An 18,051-nucleotide genomic window follows, 5' to 3' on the forward strand; every position below is an offset into this window, starting at 1 on the left:
TTTTTCCCCCTTTATTTTGCCCTACAACTCACTCACAACCTTAAAGTTTGTCCCATTCTTTTCACAATCCTGACTTTGTGTGACCATTGTCGTCTGTCACTCTCGAAGTTCTATACAAATTACTTCAAGAAAAAGAAATTAGTGTATTTGGGATTTCACACATCTTTGTGCATGCTATTCAATTGTTCAATCACAATTTATCGCATTACAAATTCTTCTTTCTTCTTTTTTTAAATAGTTTTGAATTTTTACTACTACGTGGTCAAAATAGGCTACAAAAAGATGGACAGCCCAAAATGCACTCAAGTATTGCTCTTACTTTAATGTTTCTAAGTGATAACGATAAGAAAAACACTTTTAAATCGCTTCAAAAATTCGATGATTTTTGAGTGGAAGGTGTTTTTTTAATCATGGTAAAAGTGATTTTACGTTTTTTAATCTAACTTTTAATAGAACCACTAACTTTTTACTCTATGATATTAGACAACGAGAAATATTTAGGTGACCTACAACTATTTTTGTGCATCCCACTAAGTTATCCAACCATAGTTTGTCATGTGCTAAATTCTTCATACATCTTTCTTTAAATATTTTAATTCTTTTTGTTGCATATGACGAGAGTATGATGCATATAGATAAGTACATCTACATTGAAAATCGTCGGATATTCACACGGTGTGATGATATTATTGTTTAAAATTTTTGTTTTTTAAGATTAGACTATAGATGTCTCGCACCGAATGAACACACTATTATTCTTAGCTATACATTTAAGTTACTCTTAAATCTTGTTTAAACAAGAAGGCAAAATAAGAAGCAAATGAAGATCAAGAAAGAAAATGGTTAAAGATGGAAGAACACTTATCATGGCTTCACCAATGGAGAGAGGGAGCTTGATCAACAGAACAGAAATTGCAAGGCTCCTCTGTATTAATCAAACTTTGATCCTCATTCATTGCCTTTGTAAACTGGTTTTGATTCTCATAAACTTTCCCAGAAAATTCAAAGCAATTCAACATGGAAATATATGAATTCCCATCTCTGTTTGAATCTTTCTCCATTGACCCATTTCTCACTTCTCTTTGAATTTTCATCTCTGTTCCTTCTCTGTTTACTTTTTCCCTCAACTCTTTCACCTGCCAAAGAATTTCCTTTGCAATATCCAAAATTAGAGTATGAAAATGGCTAAAACCCAGTTTTTGAAATCGAAAATGGAGATGATTTTCACTACCTTTGAAGCAAGAGAAGCATTTTCTTTCTCAAGAACATCATAATCCAGCTTAAGAGCATCGTAATTGAGTTTAAGAACCCCATAATCTTTCTCTAATTGCTTAGTCTTCCAACGAGCTCTTCTATTTTGAAACCAAATTGTAACTTGTCTTGGTTCAAGCTCTAATTCAGCTGCAATCCTCATTTTTCTCTCTGGTTCTAGCTTGTTTTCCACTTCAAAATGCCTCTCTAAGGCCTTCACTTGATCCAGCTTTAACAGGCGTTTTCTCTCCGGTGCTGAACCGCCACCGCTGCTGCCGTCTTCGCTGTTGTCTTCTTCCTCTAAACTGTCTAACATTGCTTGAAACTCCTTGCTGTAAGCACCTATTGTTTTGGAGCTCTGTTGCTCTACAAGAAGAAAAAAAAATACTTAATAACCAAACAAAAAGGTAAAAAATCTTTTTCTTTTACTTCTGGGTATTTGGTTTTGAGCACTATTTACCATTAGGGGAGAAGAAGGAGATGAAAGAATCCAAGGATTCTGAGTGGCCAAATCTCTTCATTATCACTGCAAATGAAGAAGATAACAAAAAACAGAGGAAATGGTGGAACTTTTTATGGTGAAACCAAAATAATGCTTCCTCTGTCTTTCTCAGCTTTCATTTCTTGAATTTTTGGTGACACAGCCCAAACATTTAGCTGAAAAGAAATTCAGATGGACTTTTTATTTATTTATTTTTTAAATAAAAAAGTGTAAGTGGAGTGGCAGGGAGAAAAGAAAATGAAATTGATGTATGTTTTTAATTATTGGTTAATGATGATGAGATTTTCAAAAATAGAAAAACAAGAAACTATTTACAGTAAATAACAAAATCTCAACTTCCGAGGATTGTTTTTTTTTTACTATTTTTATAAATAGTTAAAATTTTCCTTAATATAATAGGATGAGAATGGTTTTTATTTTTCATTTTATGTTTTTACTTTTTGTTGTTTTTATGTAATCAGACTTATTCTCTTAAAAAGAACTAAAAAAGCATCGGCTTCTGTTTTCTAAATCGACTTTTTTGGGGACGGTTCTCATCAAGGGCCAGGTTTTAGGTTGGTGGATTATGGTTAGGCTATACCATGGTTTTCCCTTTTGCCTTTTCTCGTGTACACACGTTTATGGCAAACTAAATGGACTTCAAAATTTTAAATTGCCAAAAAATATTTTAATTTTCAAAAAGATAAAGTTGTATCTCATGCCATCAAAAAATAAATTCTGATTTTCAAAAATTTTCAAAATAGGTTAGAAAATATATTTAGTTATTCACTCGATATAATTATAAACCATTTACTAAATAGTTTATAAACTTGTTTTATGTTAAAATTTTTGTATAATTATTATTTTATAATATCATATAATATATAATATATTATATAATCTATAGACCTTACATATTACATATTAGAATCATATATCATTCTTATTCTTTTTCTCTCGTTCTTTTACCCTTCCATTTATCTGCATACTTTCATTGCTTCACAATTCATAATCGGATTGTTTTTATGCAAAACAATATTTTAATTGCTACAATGATATGACCAATATAACATATCTTGCCTAGTTGGTTTTTTAGATCTAAATAATGCGAAGCGATGAGTTGATAGCGAATTCATTAATTGAATTCTAATTTAAACAATTGTTTAAATTGTGTTTAATAGTATATTAAAAAAAATCATAAAACTAGTTGTTGACAATAAACTATTATTCATTTATTTATGAACATGTTTTGTGTTAAAAATTGTATAATTATTATTATGTAATACTATATAATTTATGCTACATTACATAATACATATTTTAATTTTTAAAAAAACAAATTGAGTTTATAACATGATATAATATATTTCTGAATGTTTTGATTTTTATTAGAATGAAAATATTAAAATATTATTTTTCAGAATTTTCATTATTTGGGTCACATAATCCGAAAACAAATTTCATAAACAAAATCTGAGTTGTTTGCCAAACACATATTAGTCGAACTCGCTAAAAACATAAAATATAATCTGAGTTGCCAACCAAATAGGTCTTACAAAATTTTAGCTTTATATTTATAACTTTTAATATCGTAACTAATAGGTCGCTGAACTTTAAAACATCTAATAGTTACTTAATTTTCAACTTTTTGTTTAATAGGTTTCAATATATTTAAAAATTTTAAAAATTAATTTATACATTAGATAAGATTTTGAATTTAATGAATAACAACACTTTAAACTCTTAATTTTTTTTCTCTAATAGATTCGTTAATTTAGAAAATGTATTGGATTTTTAACAACTGATTAGACATTTTTTAAAAAATGGATATGACCTTTTTTTTAAATGAACACACAGGTGAAAATTAAGAAATTTATTAGATATTTTTGAAAATTCAAATACCTAATCCACCAAAGTCTTAAAGCATTTTGAAAATAATTCTTATTCTCCTTTAAAAAATAATAATAATAAATTTATAATAAAACATGATAATTTTTTTTCAATATATTAACATTATTAATATCTAAAAGCCGTCTAGTCAAAGTTATAAAAAAATTCTACAAATAAATAAAACAATTAACTTGAAAATATTAAGTTTCAAACATATTCTCGTCCCTTTGTATAAATAAACATGCATTCAATCTAACTTACACTAGAGTCAAATTTGCCCAACGTATGGTAGATGTAATGGAAGGAGCAACAATGTAATTTGTATACAGTTTACATTTAGAGGACAAATTATGATATAATTTCTGTAATTTATGGAACTAAAAGTAATAATTTAGTAGCTAATCAATTACAACCGCATACTAGTAACTTTTTCATTCGAATATCTATCCTCACATTAATCAATTATCATACTATCTTATTTGGGAAATAAATGCAACTATCAATCAGTATCACAGATGAATTTTAGACCAATATGAAAAAATATATATGTATAAATAACAAGAATACTTTTTAAAAAAAAATTGAAAACCTACTCTTTTTTTTCTCTCTTTTGGCTTTAAAATGTGACTTAGTTTTATTTAAAAAATATTAGTAGAAAGTGAATTGCAAAACATAGAAATTGATGGTAATATCTATGAGATTAATTTTCAAAAATCAAACATTAGAAATCAAACAACAAATTTAACATAAGCTCACACTTTTACTTGAATCTGATCACTAAGGCTCCGTTTAAGATTGTTGTAACTTTTAAATTAATTGTTGATAACTATACTTTTAGAATAATCAGCTATGAAAAAAATTAAATAGTGTTTGTTAATTTACACCTCAAACTTGAAAAAGTAGATTAAGGCACTTGGTACATATATACGAAAACATCTTACTTTAGATTTAATAACTAAAATAGATTTATATTCAACTTTTTAAAAATTTTTGTAATTTAAAAACTATAAATAATTGTTTAGTGTAATAAATTTTATTTGTTATAGATTAATTTTTAAATATTAAGGAAAATAGCTTTATTTTAAAAGAATGAATATGTATACTTTCTTTTTTTAAAAAAAATGATGCATTTAACTCATGAAAAATATAAAATAGATTTGATTAGATGAAAAATAGATAAATATATAAAATAAATCTTCTTTTTAAAGTATAAAATTAAAAGCTATATATTAATTAAAGATTATACCTGATTTCAAGAGAATCTAAAAGCTAGAAAGATACTACTTTTAAAGTCAATATGAAATTAACATGTTTTTAAAAGTGATTTTAACCAATTTAATTTTAATCTATTTTACCAAACGCAAAAAAGGCTAATTTTTTCCAAATGACTTTTGACACAACTAATACGATGTCAATATAGCCTAAGACTCAATTTGGTAACCATTTGGTTTTTTTTGCTTTCAATTTTTAAAAACTAGACCTATTTTCTCTCGATTTCCTACAATGATTTATTGATTTACATTTTTCTTAAGTAAAGGAGTTGAATTGTTAGCCAAATTACAAAAAGAAAACTACTTTTTTTATTATCAAATTTTAGTTTGTATTCTAAAAACATTGGTAAAAAGTAGATAACAAAATAAGAAATTTTAAGGTGGCAAAGATATTTATAAACTCAATTCTCAAAATCTGAACACCAAAAATCAAATAGTTATCCGACGAGACTTAATTATCTTTTGTTAGAGTAAGGATTAAACAGAATGACATTGCTAAAATAGTATACAAGAGAAGAAATTATATATGAATATATTTCTCTAGCCCTATATTTTCAAGTGCCATCAAAGGAATATCAAAAGACTATACAGGGTTTATATAAATAATATCAATTTAAATCCTAAATTAATAATTATATTAATTTAAACGCTGAGTTTTGAGAGTCGTATCGATTTAAACCCCAAACTAATACTTGTATCAATTTAAATTCTAAACTTTTATATCAACTTAAACCATAAACTTTAATAACTATATCAATTCATATTTTCCATTATATTTCATTTAGATACATTTATAAATGAATTTTAGGAGTCGTATCAATTTAAATTCCAAATTAATACTTATATCAATTTAAACCTTAAACTTTTACGAATATATCAATTTAAACCATGAACTTTTATAATTATATCAATTCAAACTCTCCAGTATGTTTCATTTGGATACATTTATGAATTAACTTTGGAAGTCGTATTAATTTAAACCACAAACTAATACTTGTATCAATTTAAACCCTAAACTTTTCCTAGTATATCAATTTAAACTATGAACTTTCATAACTGTATCAATTCAAACTCTCCATTATATTTTATTTAGATACATTTAGGAAAGTTGAGGATCTAGATTGATACAATTATTAGTTAGAATTTAAATTAATATAACTCCAAAATTTAAGGATATAAATTAATATTTGCCCTAAAACTTTAATTTCAAAGAATCCTTCTTTTTGAAACTTGATTGATATGGATGCGCATGAGTTTAGGGATCAGTCTTATCAGAAGGGAAGGTTTGTGGGATTGGATAGATACAGTACACCGCATATACTAGAAGACATGGTCATGCCATCCATCCAAATTAAACCAGCCGCAATCTCTGTGACTAATAATAAATCCACTAAATGAAAAAAAAATATCATGCATGATGAAATCCATGGACAATGACATTTCTCATAGAATGGGAATCTAAGCCCCCATATGGCATTACGTCAAAAAAGAAAGATTTTAGGTACACGTCTATTTCTAATAAGACATAATAGGCGAGGTCAGGTTCTCTGTAGTCAATGACCAAATCCCATCAAAGGATAAATTACAAATCAAGCATTAATGGTAGAAAGCGATTGACAGAAACTCACTTGTATGAATTAAATAAGAAATTATGAAGGATTAAGATTAGTTTAATTAAAAATTATAATTGCTACTGTATGGAAGAATTTATGCTGTATAAATTAATGAAGTTATGAAGCAGCATACATGGCCTACAAAATTTATGCTGCATTTTGGTGAACTCGTGCAAAATTTTAATGATTCTATTAGTGATGACCTGATAAAAGCCTACCTGATTAAATGATTTGGCTTTAATCAACGGATGAAGACAAAGGAGCACAACAGGAGGAGATGTCGATACCGGCAACCTCCATAGCATTGCAGACCCATTGCGGCACATCGCCACGAGGGAACTATAAGACAACAAAGAAGCGCTTATATATTAGGATACATATAGACAACGGTGGTTGTTCAGTTGAGGTCATGACAAAATTAGTACACAACAAATTGAAACAAAAGAGTAAGGTGCAGAATTCAGTCCATTGGAACGGCTATTGTTTTTCTCCTCTCATTTTCTTTTTTCAAGTTACAAAAATATCTGATATCTTTAAATATTCAAGATACTGAAGCAGGATATGGACAAGCACTTAAATAAGATTCGGGTGTGTGTGTGAGAGAGAGAGAGAGAGGACTCCTTCCAAGAAAAGAACCAATACCATTCTCTGCAAGAACTTGCGAACGAACCTGCAAAAGTTTGAGAAGGCGTGTTAGGTTATAACAGGCTACTATTAGAAGCAATTACAAACTATGTCCTGTATAGTAACTTTCTGTGGCTTATTTTAAAATCTTCGCGAAAATGTTTTTCCTTTTTTTTGAAGGAAAGTAAAACAGATATTTTTGTTGTTTATTCTTTAAAAAATATATATTGCATTTGCAAAAAAGGTTTTTTTTTATGATAAAAGAAACAATTCTATTGATGGTATGAAATTACAAAAGGGGAGACCTCCATAGCCGAGTTACAAAAGACATTCCATTGATGGTAAAATTGAATGATAGAATCGCTTTCACTTGTGAAATCTTTTAAATAAAATTTCACTATGTTTCACTTTAGATATTCTAGCAAAATTAAGCACGAGTGAAGATATAAATAATAACTGGGCATTGAAATTTACAAAGTTGAAGAATAAATAGGAGGGTAAACTACACTTAGCCATTGGATGGTACAAAATGAAAAACTTACTCTGGGAATTGCCCCTGAACAATCGAAGAATGTAAATCTCTGCTAAGCTGTAAATTTTCAACACTTCCCACAGTTAGCTCTATAAAAGAGACAAAAATAGGAAATGTATTGTGGGCAGGATAATGGCCCATACCTTCATCATGTAATATAAATTGTGAAATGAGAGTAGCTGAGAACCCATAGCATCTTTTGTCACAAGACAATGGATGTAGGCCCTAGTATAGTTCCTGCAGACCTAAAATCATAAATGATGAAGCAGATGCATAATGTGTCTCCTTAAACTGCAAATAACTAATTACTAAGAAGCCAAAACTGTTAAAGTATACCATGCAATCACATGTAGGATCAATGGGACGGGTATCGTCAGCCATTGCTTGGTGTTTTAGTTTTAAAACTCCCTGCGGTAAATATCACAAACGGATTAAGTTCCAAGGGTTGACTAATAATAAAGCAAAACTGTAACTGAAAGAGAGAGGCTATCTCTCATTTCCTCAATCCCAGCAACTCACAAGCCAAAAAATAAATAATGTTAAAGAAAATGATAATTGCGTAGTACAAATAAGCATGCACAACACCATACCTAAATATCATTCGAAACAGAATAATTAGAGATGCATTCCTTCAATATGATAATAGTTCAATAATTTAAAATACTGGAGGGAAAAGTAAGCATCGCACCAGAATAAAATTCATTGCTTAACCATTTCTTGATACTGTTGATGGTATGCGTAAATGCCATGTCAATGGACATATTTCTCTTAAATTAAATCTTAACTTTTTGTACCAGTACATGAGATCTAGTTCCAATGACTTTTTGTTTTATTATTTTATTTTAAAATTATTAAACTTTTTATCTAGTTCCAGTGACTTTGTAGCAAAAATGCACACATACAAATTGAACCAGGTAAGCCCCCCCCCCCCAAAAAAAAAAAAAACACCCTTAAATTCTTAAGCTCGGAATGTATTTACCTCAGGTATGAGCGCTGTGCCAAAACGAGCAGTACGAGTTGGATAAACACAGTCATACATGTCGGCACCTAAAGCACTACATACAACAATGTCCAGTGGATAGCCCACACCCTGACAAGATCAAAGAAATCAAAACATAGAAAAATAAAGAAAAAGGATAGCATGAAGAATTATAGAAGTACAAAAATTATTACCATAACATATCTAGGTTTGTCCTCAGGCAGTGAAGCAGTGCATTGGGCAACAACACGCCAAAATGAATCTTTATCTTCACCACCTGCCAGACCGCCAATTGCATACCTGTAGAATGAACCAGGCAGTTTCAGTACCTCAACTATTGAAACACACAACACCATAAAAACAAACAATGTGTATAAGAGAATCAGGAATGATGTTGAACACTGATGAATCGATGATGTTGAACACTGATAAATCAATGAAAAGATACATTTCAGATGAATGAAACAAGAGAGAGCCCAGTAAGTAAATAAGAAGCAAGATGAAAGGAGAATCAAAATCCCAGAGGCTAACTATTGTATCAAATGGCAATAACAAGAGATTTTTTTACTCTGGGAAGATGGGTGGTGCATTCTCACTCTTGCTCTATCTGGTGAAAATGGAGATATTAGATGGATCCTATTCTGAGTAGTTGTAATGCAGAAAATAAGTCATTTTCTATTAGTTCAGTTTCTTTGGCTATCGTGGTTTTGAGTTCAACTGGAAGGAAAGGACAGGTGCTGGAAGCTCAATTCTAAAATAAAGTTAAGTAGGACACTAATGCAGAAGTCCGAATGCTGGGTTGGGGCAGATGAAGAAAATAATAGTTGATTGAAAAGAGAATAAGATTAATCGCAATCCTAGGAAGTTTCTATCTATATAGAATCTGAGGTTCTTTTTTTGCATTGTTCTTATTCTCCTTTGAGATGCTTCCTCCCCTTATTCCTTTGCATTTTGTTAACCTCAACTAAAGTTTGTTGCATACTAAAAAATTTCAAGAAGTTGGAAACCTACATAACTCATAACCACCTCCCATAAGCTACTTAGGTTTTATGCATTCTACAATGTCTAAAATAGGATTAAAGAAATCATGCATTAAAAGTGGTGTAAACTTGCCCTGGTAAATTTCGGTCAACCAAGCCTCTAACGCATATGTTCCTGCCATCACAATAAACAATCAGATCATGCAAGGGAAAGTTCTGGGACTGGAAGGAAGGACCAGATCATACAACTTGATGAGAAACAATTAACTGAGAAAGTTGATTTTAAGTTATACCTTAGGACTGGATCCAAACCACCTTGCACAATACCAAATAAATTCTGCTCATGAGGTCTCTTGTGTGCTGAATATAAAAAGTATCGCAGCAAAACAATTCTTAATTATTGAAGTAAAAGGAATTAAAATTACATATTAAGACACTATTAATATGATTGGTCTAAAATTTATTTATGGAACAACCAAGTATGCAGCAGACAAGGTTCCAGGTGAACAAGGAAATAATAAGTCTCAAATTAGAAAGAAAGGTGTTCTGTCAGAGAAAAGGTAACATTTGAACATGTGAGTGAATAATGCTACATTGAAATAAAAAACTAACAAATTACGAACTTAGAATATAAAAGTAGGTTAATTCAACAAGTCCAGTAAATTCCGTAAGTGCCAGCACTAGAACAGCCAATTATTGTACATCAACACTCACGCATAAATAAAATATTTGTGGTCACTATTTATATCAGCGCTTGAAAATTTATAAATATTTATGGTCCATGTTTATGCAAGTGCTTGAAACCCTCTTTTAAAATGCAATCTCTATATACATGCAAGTGCTAGAAAAATTTACCTGCTATACATCTGTCTATCCAACGAAGAGTACGGTACATGGCCTCCTCAATTCTTGGACCTGTAATGGTTGTTTTTACTACATCATCAAGAGCCATAATAATATCTGCTCCTATTCTGTTCTGTGCAAAATTGAGGGGAACTAGCATTAAAATGAAGAAACGCAAGGGAAAAAAGAGAGTGCATTCAGTGCATTCTAGCTTATGGCAAACTCATGCCAGGTCTTGATGTGGTGGGATCAATGTTCAACTGTGCACCAGTGAATGTCATGCTAATAAACCAAATGTACCTGGTGAAGGATATTAAAGATCTTCGTGGTAATAACATCCTAAAATTCTAAAAATTCAAGACATGAAAGAGAGGGATGAGCACTAAATTACCATGAAGTCTCCATAAAATTAAATTAAAAAAAAAAAAAACAAAAAAAAACAAAAGTAGAAAAAATAAAATGAATTTGAAAATGAAAATGAAAGAATCCCGTGAAGGTATAATGTACATCTCAAAACTTAATATGTAAGTCACATATCCACAATGTGGTCTATATTTATAGCTTCCTTCTCATTATGAATAAGGATGGACCATTCTTATATGTATAGTCACATAACCACAATGTGGCCCGTTAGGATGTTCTTATTGATCTTTTGGAATGAAAGGTTTTCCATTTCTTATCAATATCTTTTTTGTGGTTATTTGAATAAAAAGAATAAGAATAATGTCACCAAGTTAACATCAAGCAATCATAACCTACTTGAATTTGAATTGATTCCTCAGGAGTCAAAAGCATTGGCTTCCCATCAACTGGAGACTGAAGAAAGAAAACTTGCATTAATTCTCTTTTTTTTTTTAATAAAAAGGAAAAAAAATTATTAGAGAATTAAAGCACTCTTCTGTAAGTCAAAAAAATTATCAGCCAGAAGATAATGCTAAAGATGATTGTCAGCTAAGAGCCTTCATATGCATAAATAACGTACAACATTTCAGTTTTTAGCATTATCTTCTGACTGATAATTTTGTTATTATTTTCTGAACAAGAAACAAAAATGCAACAAGAAAATTTAATAGAAATCCAAGAGGGGGGAATGGAAACCCTCCTCTCTCCCCTCCCTCCTAACCTCCTCCTCCATCAATCCTAACCTCCTCTTCCACCGCATCTGCTGAACTTCTCCGGCCAGTCAGATTAGTCCTTCCTCCCCAACTCCTCATTAACTCCGGTGCCCATTCCGGCCACTCCCTGTCTCTGAACTCATGGATGTGAAAAGTTGCAACATTGGAGATCACTTCTTCTGTATGTGGAAAGCGTGCAATGGCTTTTACATAGAAGATAGGGGAAAAGGGCAAAAGACTCTATTCTCAACGTCAATGGCACAATGGCTAGATGGAAGTTTGAAAAAGCTACTGAACGGTCCAACGTTTGAATTTTTCCTTCTAAAGGAAAGAATAGATCAATATGTCATCCGCCTCTCAAAATTTCGTGCTAACAAAGGTTGGTTTGTGGAATGCGCGGTCTGGCCCCAACAGGAGGAAGAAAAAACATCCATATCCCTTATGGTGATGGAATGTCCGGTTGGCAAGAATTCAATGATATGGTCAGTGTTTGCATCAAAGATTCCTTGTCCCCCGCGCTTGATTCAGAAGCTTCCCAGCCTCCAACGGAAAAAGACAGGCCTTTCTTGGGCAAATTACCTTCAGTCATCCCTTCCCTAAAACAGACAAGGAGAATCTTAAAGGTTCCCAGAGCCCCTGCCTCAGATTTCAAAAAACAGAGTATACAACACCAATGGGTTATCAAGAATTCCGAAGTGCTCCAACCAGACTTTAATAACTTATGGGTTGTCTCACGCCTCTTTGAGTTTGACAATTGGCTGGATATTAGTAACACGCTCAAAGTTCACTTTCAATCTAATGTTATTATCAACCCTTTATTTGCAGAAAATGCACTAGTGGCTCTGAACCGAGATTCAATGGATGAGTTGATTGAAAGCCTAGGCAAATGGCAGAAGTTCGGCTCCTTCCACCTGAAATTCGAAAAATGGAACAAATCCATCCACGACAGACCTTTGTATGCAAAAGGTTATGGAGGTTGGCTCTCAATAAAGAATCTGCCCCTGGAATACTGGAGCAAGCAAATTTTCGAAGCAATCGGGGCCTATTTCGGAGGTTTAGTAAACATTGCAAATGATACTTTAAATTTGATTAATGTTTCAGAAGCCAAAATCCAAGTCAAAGAAAATCTATATGGATTCATCCCAGCAACTCTAGAAATCTTAGATGTAAGAAGGGGCACCTTTTTTTTTTGAATTTTGGTGACATCTTGTCAATCAGCCCTCCAAACAAGGTCAGAGGAGAGCTTTTTATGTTCGACTTTACAAATCCTATTGACATTATTCGTCTAAGTGAAGTTATGAAAGATGAAGCCATTTTTTGTGATCCATTAAACCCCAAGTTCGATTTCCTCCTCTCCTCAAACTGCAAAGCAAAATACTCCAGAAGTCCAGGCTTTTCTGTTGAAGGCAAGGAGGCTAAGAAGAAAGAGGATCAGATTAGGGCCAAAAAGTCAAGGATCCGCTCGAATTCTTCACGCATCTCAGACGGTTGAGGTTCCCTTGGTTCCTTTCTTAGATGCGCTTTTATTGAAGAGAGATATTATTAATGAAAGAAAGCTTGAGGGTCACGGCCACTCAACTTCTCCTTAAAAAGGCGCCAAAGATTTTTTTCAAAAGAATTGGACAGTCGGCTCCGCATACTCTCACCAGGAAGTCGAATCGGCCCCAAGCATTAATGAGCTGACTGGTTCTGGTATTCAAGGCGACCTTTCCAAACCAAATCCCTCTTCGCTTTTGGAAGCCTCCAACCAACCCTTAAGTGAAGACTTCTCTCCAGACCATCTTACTAAAGATATCGCAAATTCGGGTTCCAAAAATATAACCCTAGTCACGACTATTCAAACTTTTTTCCCACACCAAAAGCAAACTTCCCTCCGTCACCAAAAGCAAAAAGGAAGCAAACCTCTCAAGTCTCTTAAATCAGGTAAAAGAGAACCTTTTGGGATCAGGCACTTTGCCAGAAAGCAAACTTCCTTTATTAACCCTTGGTCAGCCATCACTAATCCTGATCTTCTTGAAGTTAGCTGTATAAATCTTCAAGCCTCGGGTCTAGTTAAAGAGAGATCATTTCCCCTACCTTCCCCCAACAGCTTATTATCTCATCAGCACTGCGTCCCAAATGAGTGTTGCTCCCCGGCTGAACAAGGATTCAACCGCAATTCTTTTATATCGCCAGCTCAAGACTCTCAAGACTCAGAAACAATTCGCTGGCTAGTGTAAGCAGTGAGGAGCCTGACCAAATAGAAGTTGATGATATCAAAGATTTTGAAGATAGCCTAGAGGGCTTGGGTCATTCTCTGAATCAACTTTTTCTTCATCCAGAAAATCCTCCACAAGTTAGTAAAGAAGCTTTCCCATTCCCCCTCTAAAATTGTCAGATATCCCCCAATCCTTGCATTCCATCCTGAAAGAGTGTGATATCGTCCTGGCCTGATTATAGGGGCAAGAAGAGGTAAGCTGAGGCTCTTAATTTTCGGTGTGTCTTAATGATGATAGTTACTTGGAACACAAAGGGGCTAGGGGATTCTTCAAAAAGATTGATTCTTAAAAGATTTTTGAAAAATCAATCCGGATTCTGTCCTATTTCAAGAATTATAAAATAAAAAAAAAAAAAGAAAAAAAGAAAAAAAAAGAAGTCAATTTCGAAGTCTCATTTATCAAAAGCCTATGGAGCTCATAAGATATAGGGTGATCTTTTGTAGAAGCTAAAGGAAGGTCAGGAGGACTACTCATAATGAGGTGGTCCTTCTTTTTCACTCTTCAAGTTCTTCAACTTAAGTTGGGTTTTTGAGACTGCATTCAGAGTTAACGTCCAGCAGCTGATAATAGGTCCAAGCCTTAAGAAATCTCTTCAAATTTTGTGGGCCAGCGCTGTTATGGCAGTGTTATTTGAGCTCTGGTCTGAATGGAACCAAAAAATCTTCCAAGACAAGGAAACTCCATGGTTTACAAGGGTTGAAGCAGCCAGGCTTTAAAGCCTATCTTTGGAGCTCTCCCACAGCTCCTTCGCAGACTACTCTAGTCAGGAATTCAGCTTGATTGGCTTGCCTTTCTTTCTCCGGCATTTTGAAGCCTCCCTACCAAAGGATTTTTAGCTACCATTGTTTTATTTTGTTCTTAGGTCGTCTAGTTCTTATTTTGTCCCTCTTTTGCAGTTTGTATCTCACTGTAATGTTATGAATCCTTGTATTTTCATTTGTTGCTAGTATTCGGAAGTGATGAGGGCGCTAAGGGAGTGTCAACCTAGTTGAGATTCCTAGTGCACCTACTGGTTCTTTTTGTATCCTTGTATTTTGAACATTAGTCTCATCTCATTTCATTTTCTTAATGAATAAATAGACTTGTTTCCTTTTCCAAAAAAAAAAAAAAAGAAAAAAAAAGAAACAAAATTCTCAATGTTTACTTCTGCTGATAATATTAATGATGATGATGATGATAAAACATTGAGAAAATACCTGAAATGTTACACCTTTTTCAGTGATGTCAGCTAAATGTAACAATGAAACCTAGTGAACATTGAACAGAATATAACCTTCGTTAAGAAGATACTATCAAGCAGGCTAATAAATATGGTATAAAGGAAGCTAATTTGTCTTCTCAAACTTATTAATATGATATATTATCAAGAAAGGTTGGAAGAATTCTTTCATTTTTTGAGAGGACAAATAAACATAAAAAAAAAAGGAAGCTAACAGATACTATCAAGAAAGCTAATTTTCAATCCTTCCAAACCTTTTTTTTTAATAAAAAAGCCAACCTTCAATTGAGAAAAATGAAAGAATTCCTTCCAACCTTCATAAAAAAGCAAAGAAGTTGTAAATGTAAGAAAATAAACAAATCAGAAATGCTGCAGATGAATCTCGTAGATAAACGACCATTTGAAACCCGCCAGAATCAGTAAGCATTGCTCTGGGCCAGTTCATAAACTTGTGGAGACCTCCCAGTTCATCAATAAGCTCGGAAGTGGGACGAAGTGCTAAATGATATGTATTTCCAAGTATAATTTGGCAACCAATCTCTTCAAGCTGCTGAGTGGTCAACCCTTTAATTGTCCCTATAGCCAGATAAACTTAATTTCAAATACAACTGCGTGCAATTGGAAAATGCTAGAGATCATAATTTATATGTTTTCCACAAGGGATGCATATGTGCGATTGGATTGGCATTGAAAATCATACCTTGTGTTCCCACGGGCATAAACAGAGGTGTTTGGCAGATGAAGTGGGGGAGAGTTAGTTGTGCAGCACGAGCACGATTAAATCTTCCCATAATCTAGAGGAACAAACAGGGGAGGGGGGGATAAAGACCTTGTGTTAGCATAGAATCATCTGTCAAGTATTATTGAGCCACGGATCCATATTATGTTTGATGTGGTTTTTTAATAAGAAAGATAAATGCATGTACATTATTCCTAAACAGATCGAATGTTTTACTTTTAACCCCCACTAACAACTAAGTGATCAGAAGCAAAACACCTTAGCAGCAAAATATGAGATCATAATGTTCGATTTGTGCGGCTGAGACACAATTCTTCTTACAGCCATTTCATTTACTAATACCAGTAAAAATGATTGAATAAATAACATCTCTCTCTAACTAAAGAAAACTCGGGAGACTGTGACTCATTTGGACTTGTAAAACCAAAGTTATGAAATCCAATCTAGGATTTATATGTAAGGTTTGCTGAACTCATGCTACTAATTTTTCTGATTTCATAGGCTACACAGACCAAAGCTAGATAAGCTGAAGCTTATTAAACACCTCTTATACTAAATAATTTTTACAGACCAATTCCCTACTGACCAGACATAAGATACATAAACCTCTAACTAAGTCCTTCAAACAACTTAACATCTATGTTTCACAAACCCGTGTTTATAAAGACCGTGAATCAAACATTCAATAACATCCCCTATAATTTGTGTGTACCACGTCAGATTGACATGCAAGTGTGATATAAAGGACAGGACTTCTTTCCCTAATGGCACATCAAACCCAATTATTCGTTACAAGTTAATTTACTTTGGGGAGGGGGGATTCAAATTTCCAGTGCTACTATTATCAGTTGAGTTATGCTTACTCTGGCTAAGGTACTAAAATATTAAACTTGTCATATTCGACTTTAATATTCAATTCTCTTTTCAAAACAAAACTAAAAATAGTTAAAAATCAAACAATCAGATTTAGACAATTTACTAAAAGAGCATTCTAAATTCAACCGAAGAAAGCGGTTTAAACGCTCAATCAGTGTCAAACAAACATCTAAATACATCATAAAGAACACTCGCAGAAGTAGTCTTATGTAATAGCAAAAATATCTATATAAAGAAAGTCAATTAATAATTTCATCACACGGGTTCAATTTAATGAGAACAGCAACTTAAATCCTACAAAAAACACCCAGTCAGTTCGTCTTCTCTTAATTAGGAAATAACGTGCGAAGGGTGAAAAATTTTGGCATGATAAAATTATTTTCTATAAGAAACATTAATGAGACAAACATGAACCCAAAACTTAGTAAATAAGTGCTAATGGTTAAAGTTAACTCGAGATTGATGGAGTGTTAATGAATTGAAAAGTCGTTAGAACCCAAGAGTCTGAGCCCCACCCACATTAAAAATCGATATGGATTAACAAGTTAACTTTAAACAACGGTTGTGCAAAACGAAATAATACCTCAAAACGTAGCGCCATTAAACCAATATTTCAACTTCTCAACTTCCCCGGATGCCGAAGCTGTTCCCGATTATACTGCATTTAACAAATAACGACAGACAACTCCATGAATAACTGTGATCTCGAGATTGGTTTGATAGTTTTGTTTTACTAAAGATGTGTGTCAATTAGCAGCCTTTACATCGAGCAATACCATCACATCAAAAGCCTATGTATATGGCCGATATTGCAATGCGGATAAAATTAAAACTAGTAACGTGATATATAGCTCGATAGAAGAATATACGGCTGGCAAACATTAAAGCAACCGTACCAGCTTTCTCTTCTGTTCTTGCTCGGAGAATAATGCAAGATGGAGGTCAATGCGTTAGAATGAAACTTCGATTGATACCGATTAACGAGCTTTGAGAGTGCCCTAGCCCTAGTATCAGTGTGAAAGGAGATGGGTGGTAGAAAACCCTAAGGCGGATTGAGGCGCCGCCGGCTGCGCCTCCTCCTCGATTTCTGTTCGCGCGTATTCCAGCTTGGCTATTTGGTAAGGTGCGCGCGCACTTGTCTTGTTTAATTTTTGGAATAATACATTTTTGTTTGCTCTAATTTCTATTTAGTTTTTATTTTAAAATATAATAACAAAAAATAAAATTGTTATCAAACGGATATTAATTTTTAAGTTTTAAATTTTATTTCAATATAGTTTTTAAGTTTTAAAATATAACAATATTTTTATTAAAATTTGAATTTTATTTCAATGTAGCCATGAATTTCAAGATTTTATATTTTTAATTTTAATTTTTCTT

General features: G+C 32.6%; 2 protein-coding genes across 4 annotated transcripts; both read right to left on the minus strand.

The window, feature by feature from the left end:
- Positions 1 to 689: 689 nt before the first annotated feature.
- Positions 690 to 1,847, minus strand: LOC120084548 (homeobox-leucine zipper protein ATHB-6-like). Of its 2 annotated transcripts, none has more exons than XM_039040347.1 (3): positions 1,712 to 1,847; positions 1,232 to 1,617; positions 690 to 1,136 (listed from the first exon to the last, which is right to left on the minus strand). In XM_039040347.1, exons 1-3 carry the CDS (start codon positions 1,770 to 1,772, stop codon positions 873 to 875), a joined length of 711 nt encoding a protein of 236 aa, XP_038896275.1. In that variant the 5' UTR covers positions 1,773 to 1,847; the 3' UTR covers positions 690 to 872. The 2 variants fall into 2 exon arrangements, with proteins under 2 accessions (XP_038896275.1, XP_038896274.1); XM_039040346.1 differs by having other exon boundaries at positions 690 to 1,151.
- On the minus strand, positions 1,774 to 17,807 carry LOC120084547 (queuine tRNA-ribosyltransferase catalytic subunit 1-like). Of its 2 annotated transcripts, XM_039040345.1 has the most exons (17): positions 17,568 to 17,807; positions 17,255 to 17,329; positions 15,757 to 15,850; positions 15,454 to 15,632; positions 15,034 to 15,084; positions 11,224 to 11,280; positions 10,477 to 10,597; positions 9,915 to 9,981; positions 9,755 to 9,796; positions 8,836 to 8,941; positions 8,642 to 8,752; positions 7,999 to 8,070; positions 7,806 to 7,907; positions 7,673 to 7,719; positions 7,149 to 7,176; positions 6,725 to 6,845; positions 1,774 to 1,908 (listed from the first exon to the last, which is right to left on the minus strand). In XM_039040345.1, the coding sequence occupies exons 2-16, from the start codon at positions 17,270 to 17,272 to the stop codon at positions 6,744 to 6,746; spliced, it is 1,197 nt and encodes a 398-aa protein (XP_038896273.1). In that variant the 5' UTR covers positions 17,273 to 17,329; positions 17,568 to 17,807; the 3' UTR covers positions 1,774 to 1,908; positions 6,725 to 6,743. The 2 variants fall into 2 exon arrangements, with proteins under 2 accessions (XP_038896273.1, XP_038896272.1); XM_039040344.1 differs by lacking the exon at positions 1,774 to 1,908 and having other exon boundaries at positions 6,559 to 6,845.
- Positions 17,808 to 18,051: the final 244 nt, after the last annotated feature.

Source organism: Benincasa hispida, chromosome 9, assembly GCF_009727055.1.
Source record: "Benincasa hispida cultivar B227 chromosome 9, ASM972705v1, whole genome shotgun sequence".
NCBI classification, from domain to species: domain Eukaryota; kingdom Viridiplantae; phylum Streptophyta; class Magnoliopsida; order Cucurbitales; family Cucurbitaceae; genus Benincasa; species Benincasa hispida.

What these genes read in the sequence shown, in the direction of transcription:
- LOC120084547 (XM_039040345.1), bottom strand. An exon ending in AGGAATCAATTCAAATTCAA is followed by an intron (nt 10,598 to 11,223) that starts GTAGGTTATGAT and finishes AATTTTGCACAG; the next exon opens with AACAGAATAGGAGCAGATAT. An exon ending in GTTCAGGGGCAATTCCCAGA is followed by an intron (nt 7,177 to 7,672) that starts GTAAGTTTTTCA and finishes AAACTTTTGCAG; the next exon opens with GTTCGTTCGCAAGTTCTTGC.
- LOC120084548 (XM_039040346.1), bottom strand. Translation starts at nt 1,772, where the DNA reads ATGAAGAGATTTGGCCACTCAGAATCCTTGGATTCTTTCATCTCCTTC. An exon ending in CTCCTTCTTCTCCCCTAATG is followed by an intron (nt 1,618 to 1,711) that starts GTAAATAGTGCT and finishes TTCTTCTTGTAG; the next exon opens with AGCAACAGAGCTCCAAAACA. An exon ending in ATGCTTCTCTTGCTTCAAAG is followed by an intron (nt 1,152 to 1,231) that starts GTAGTGAAAATC and finishes GATATTGCAAAG; the next exon opens with GAAATTCTTTGGCAGGTGAA.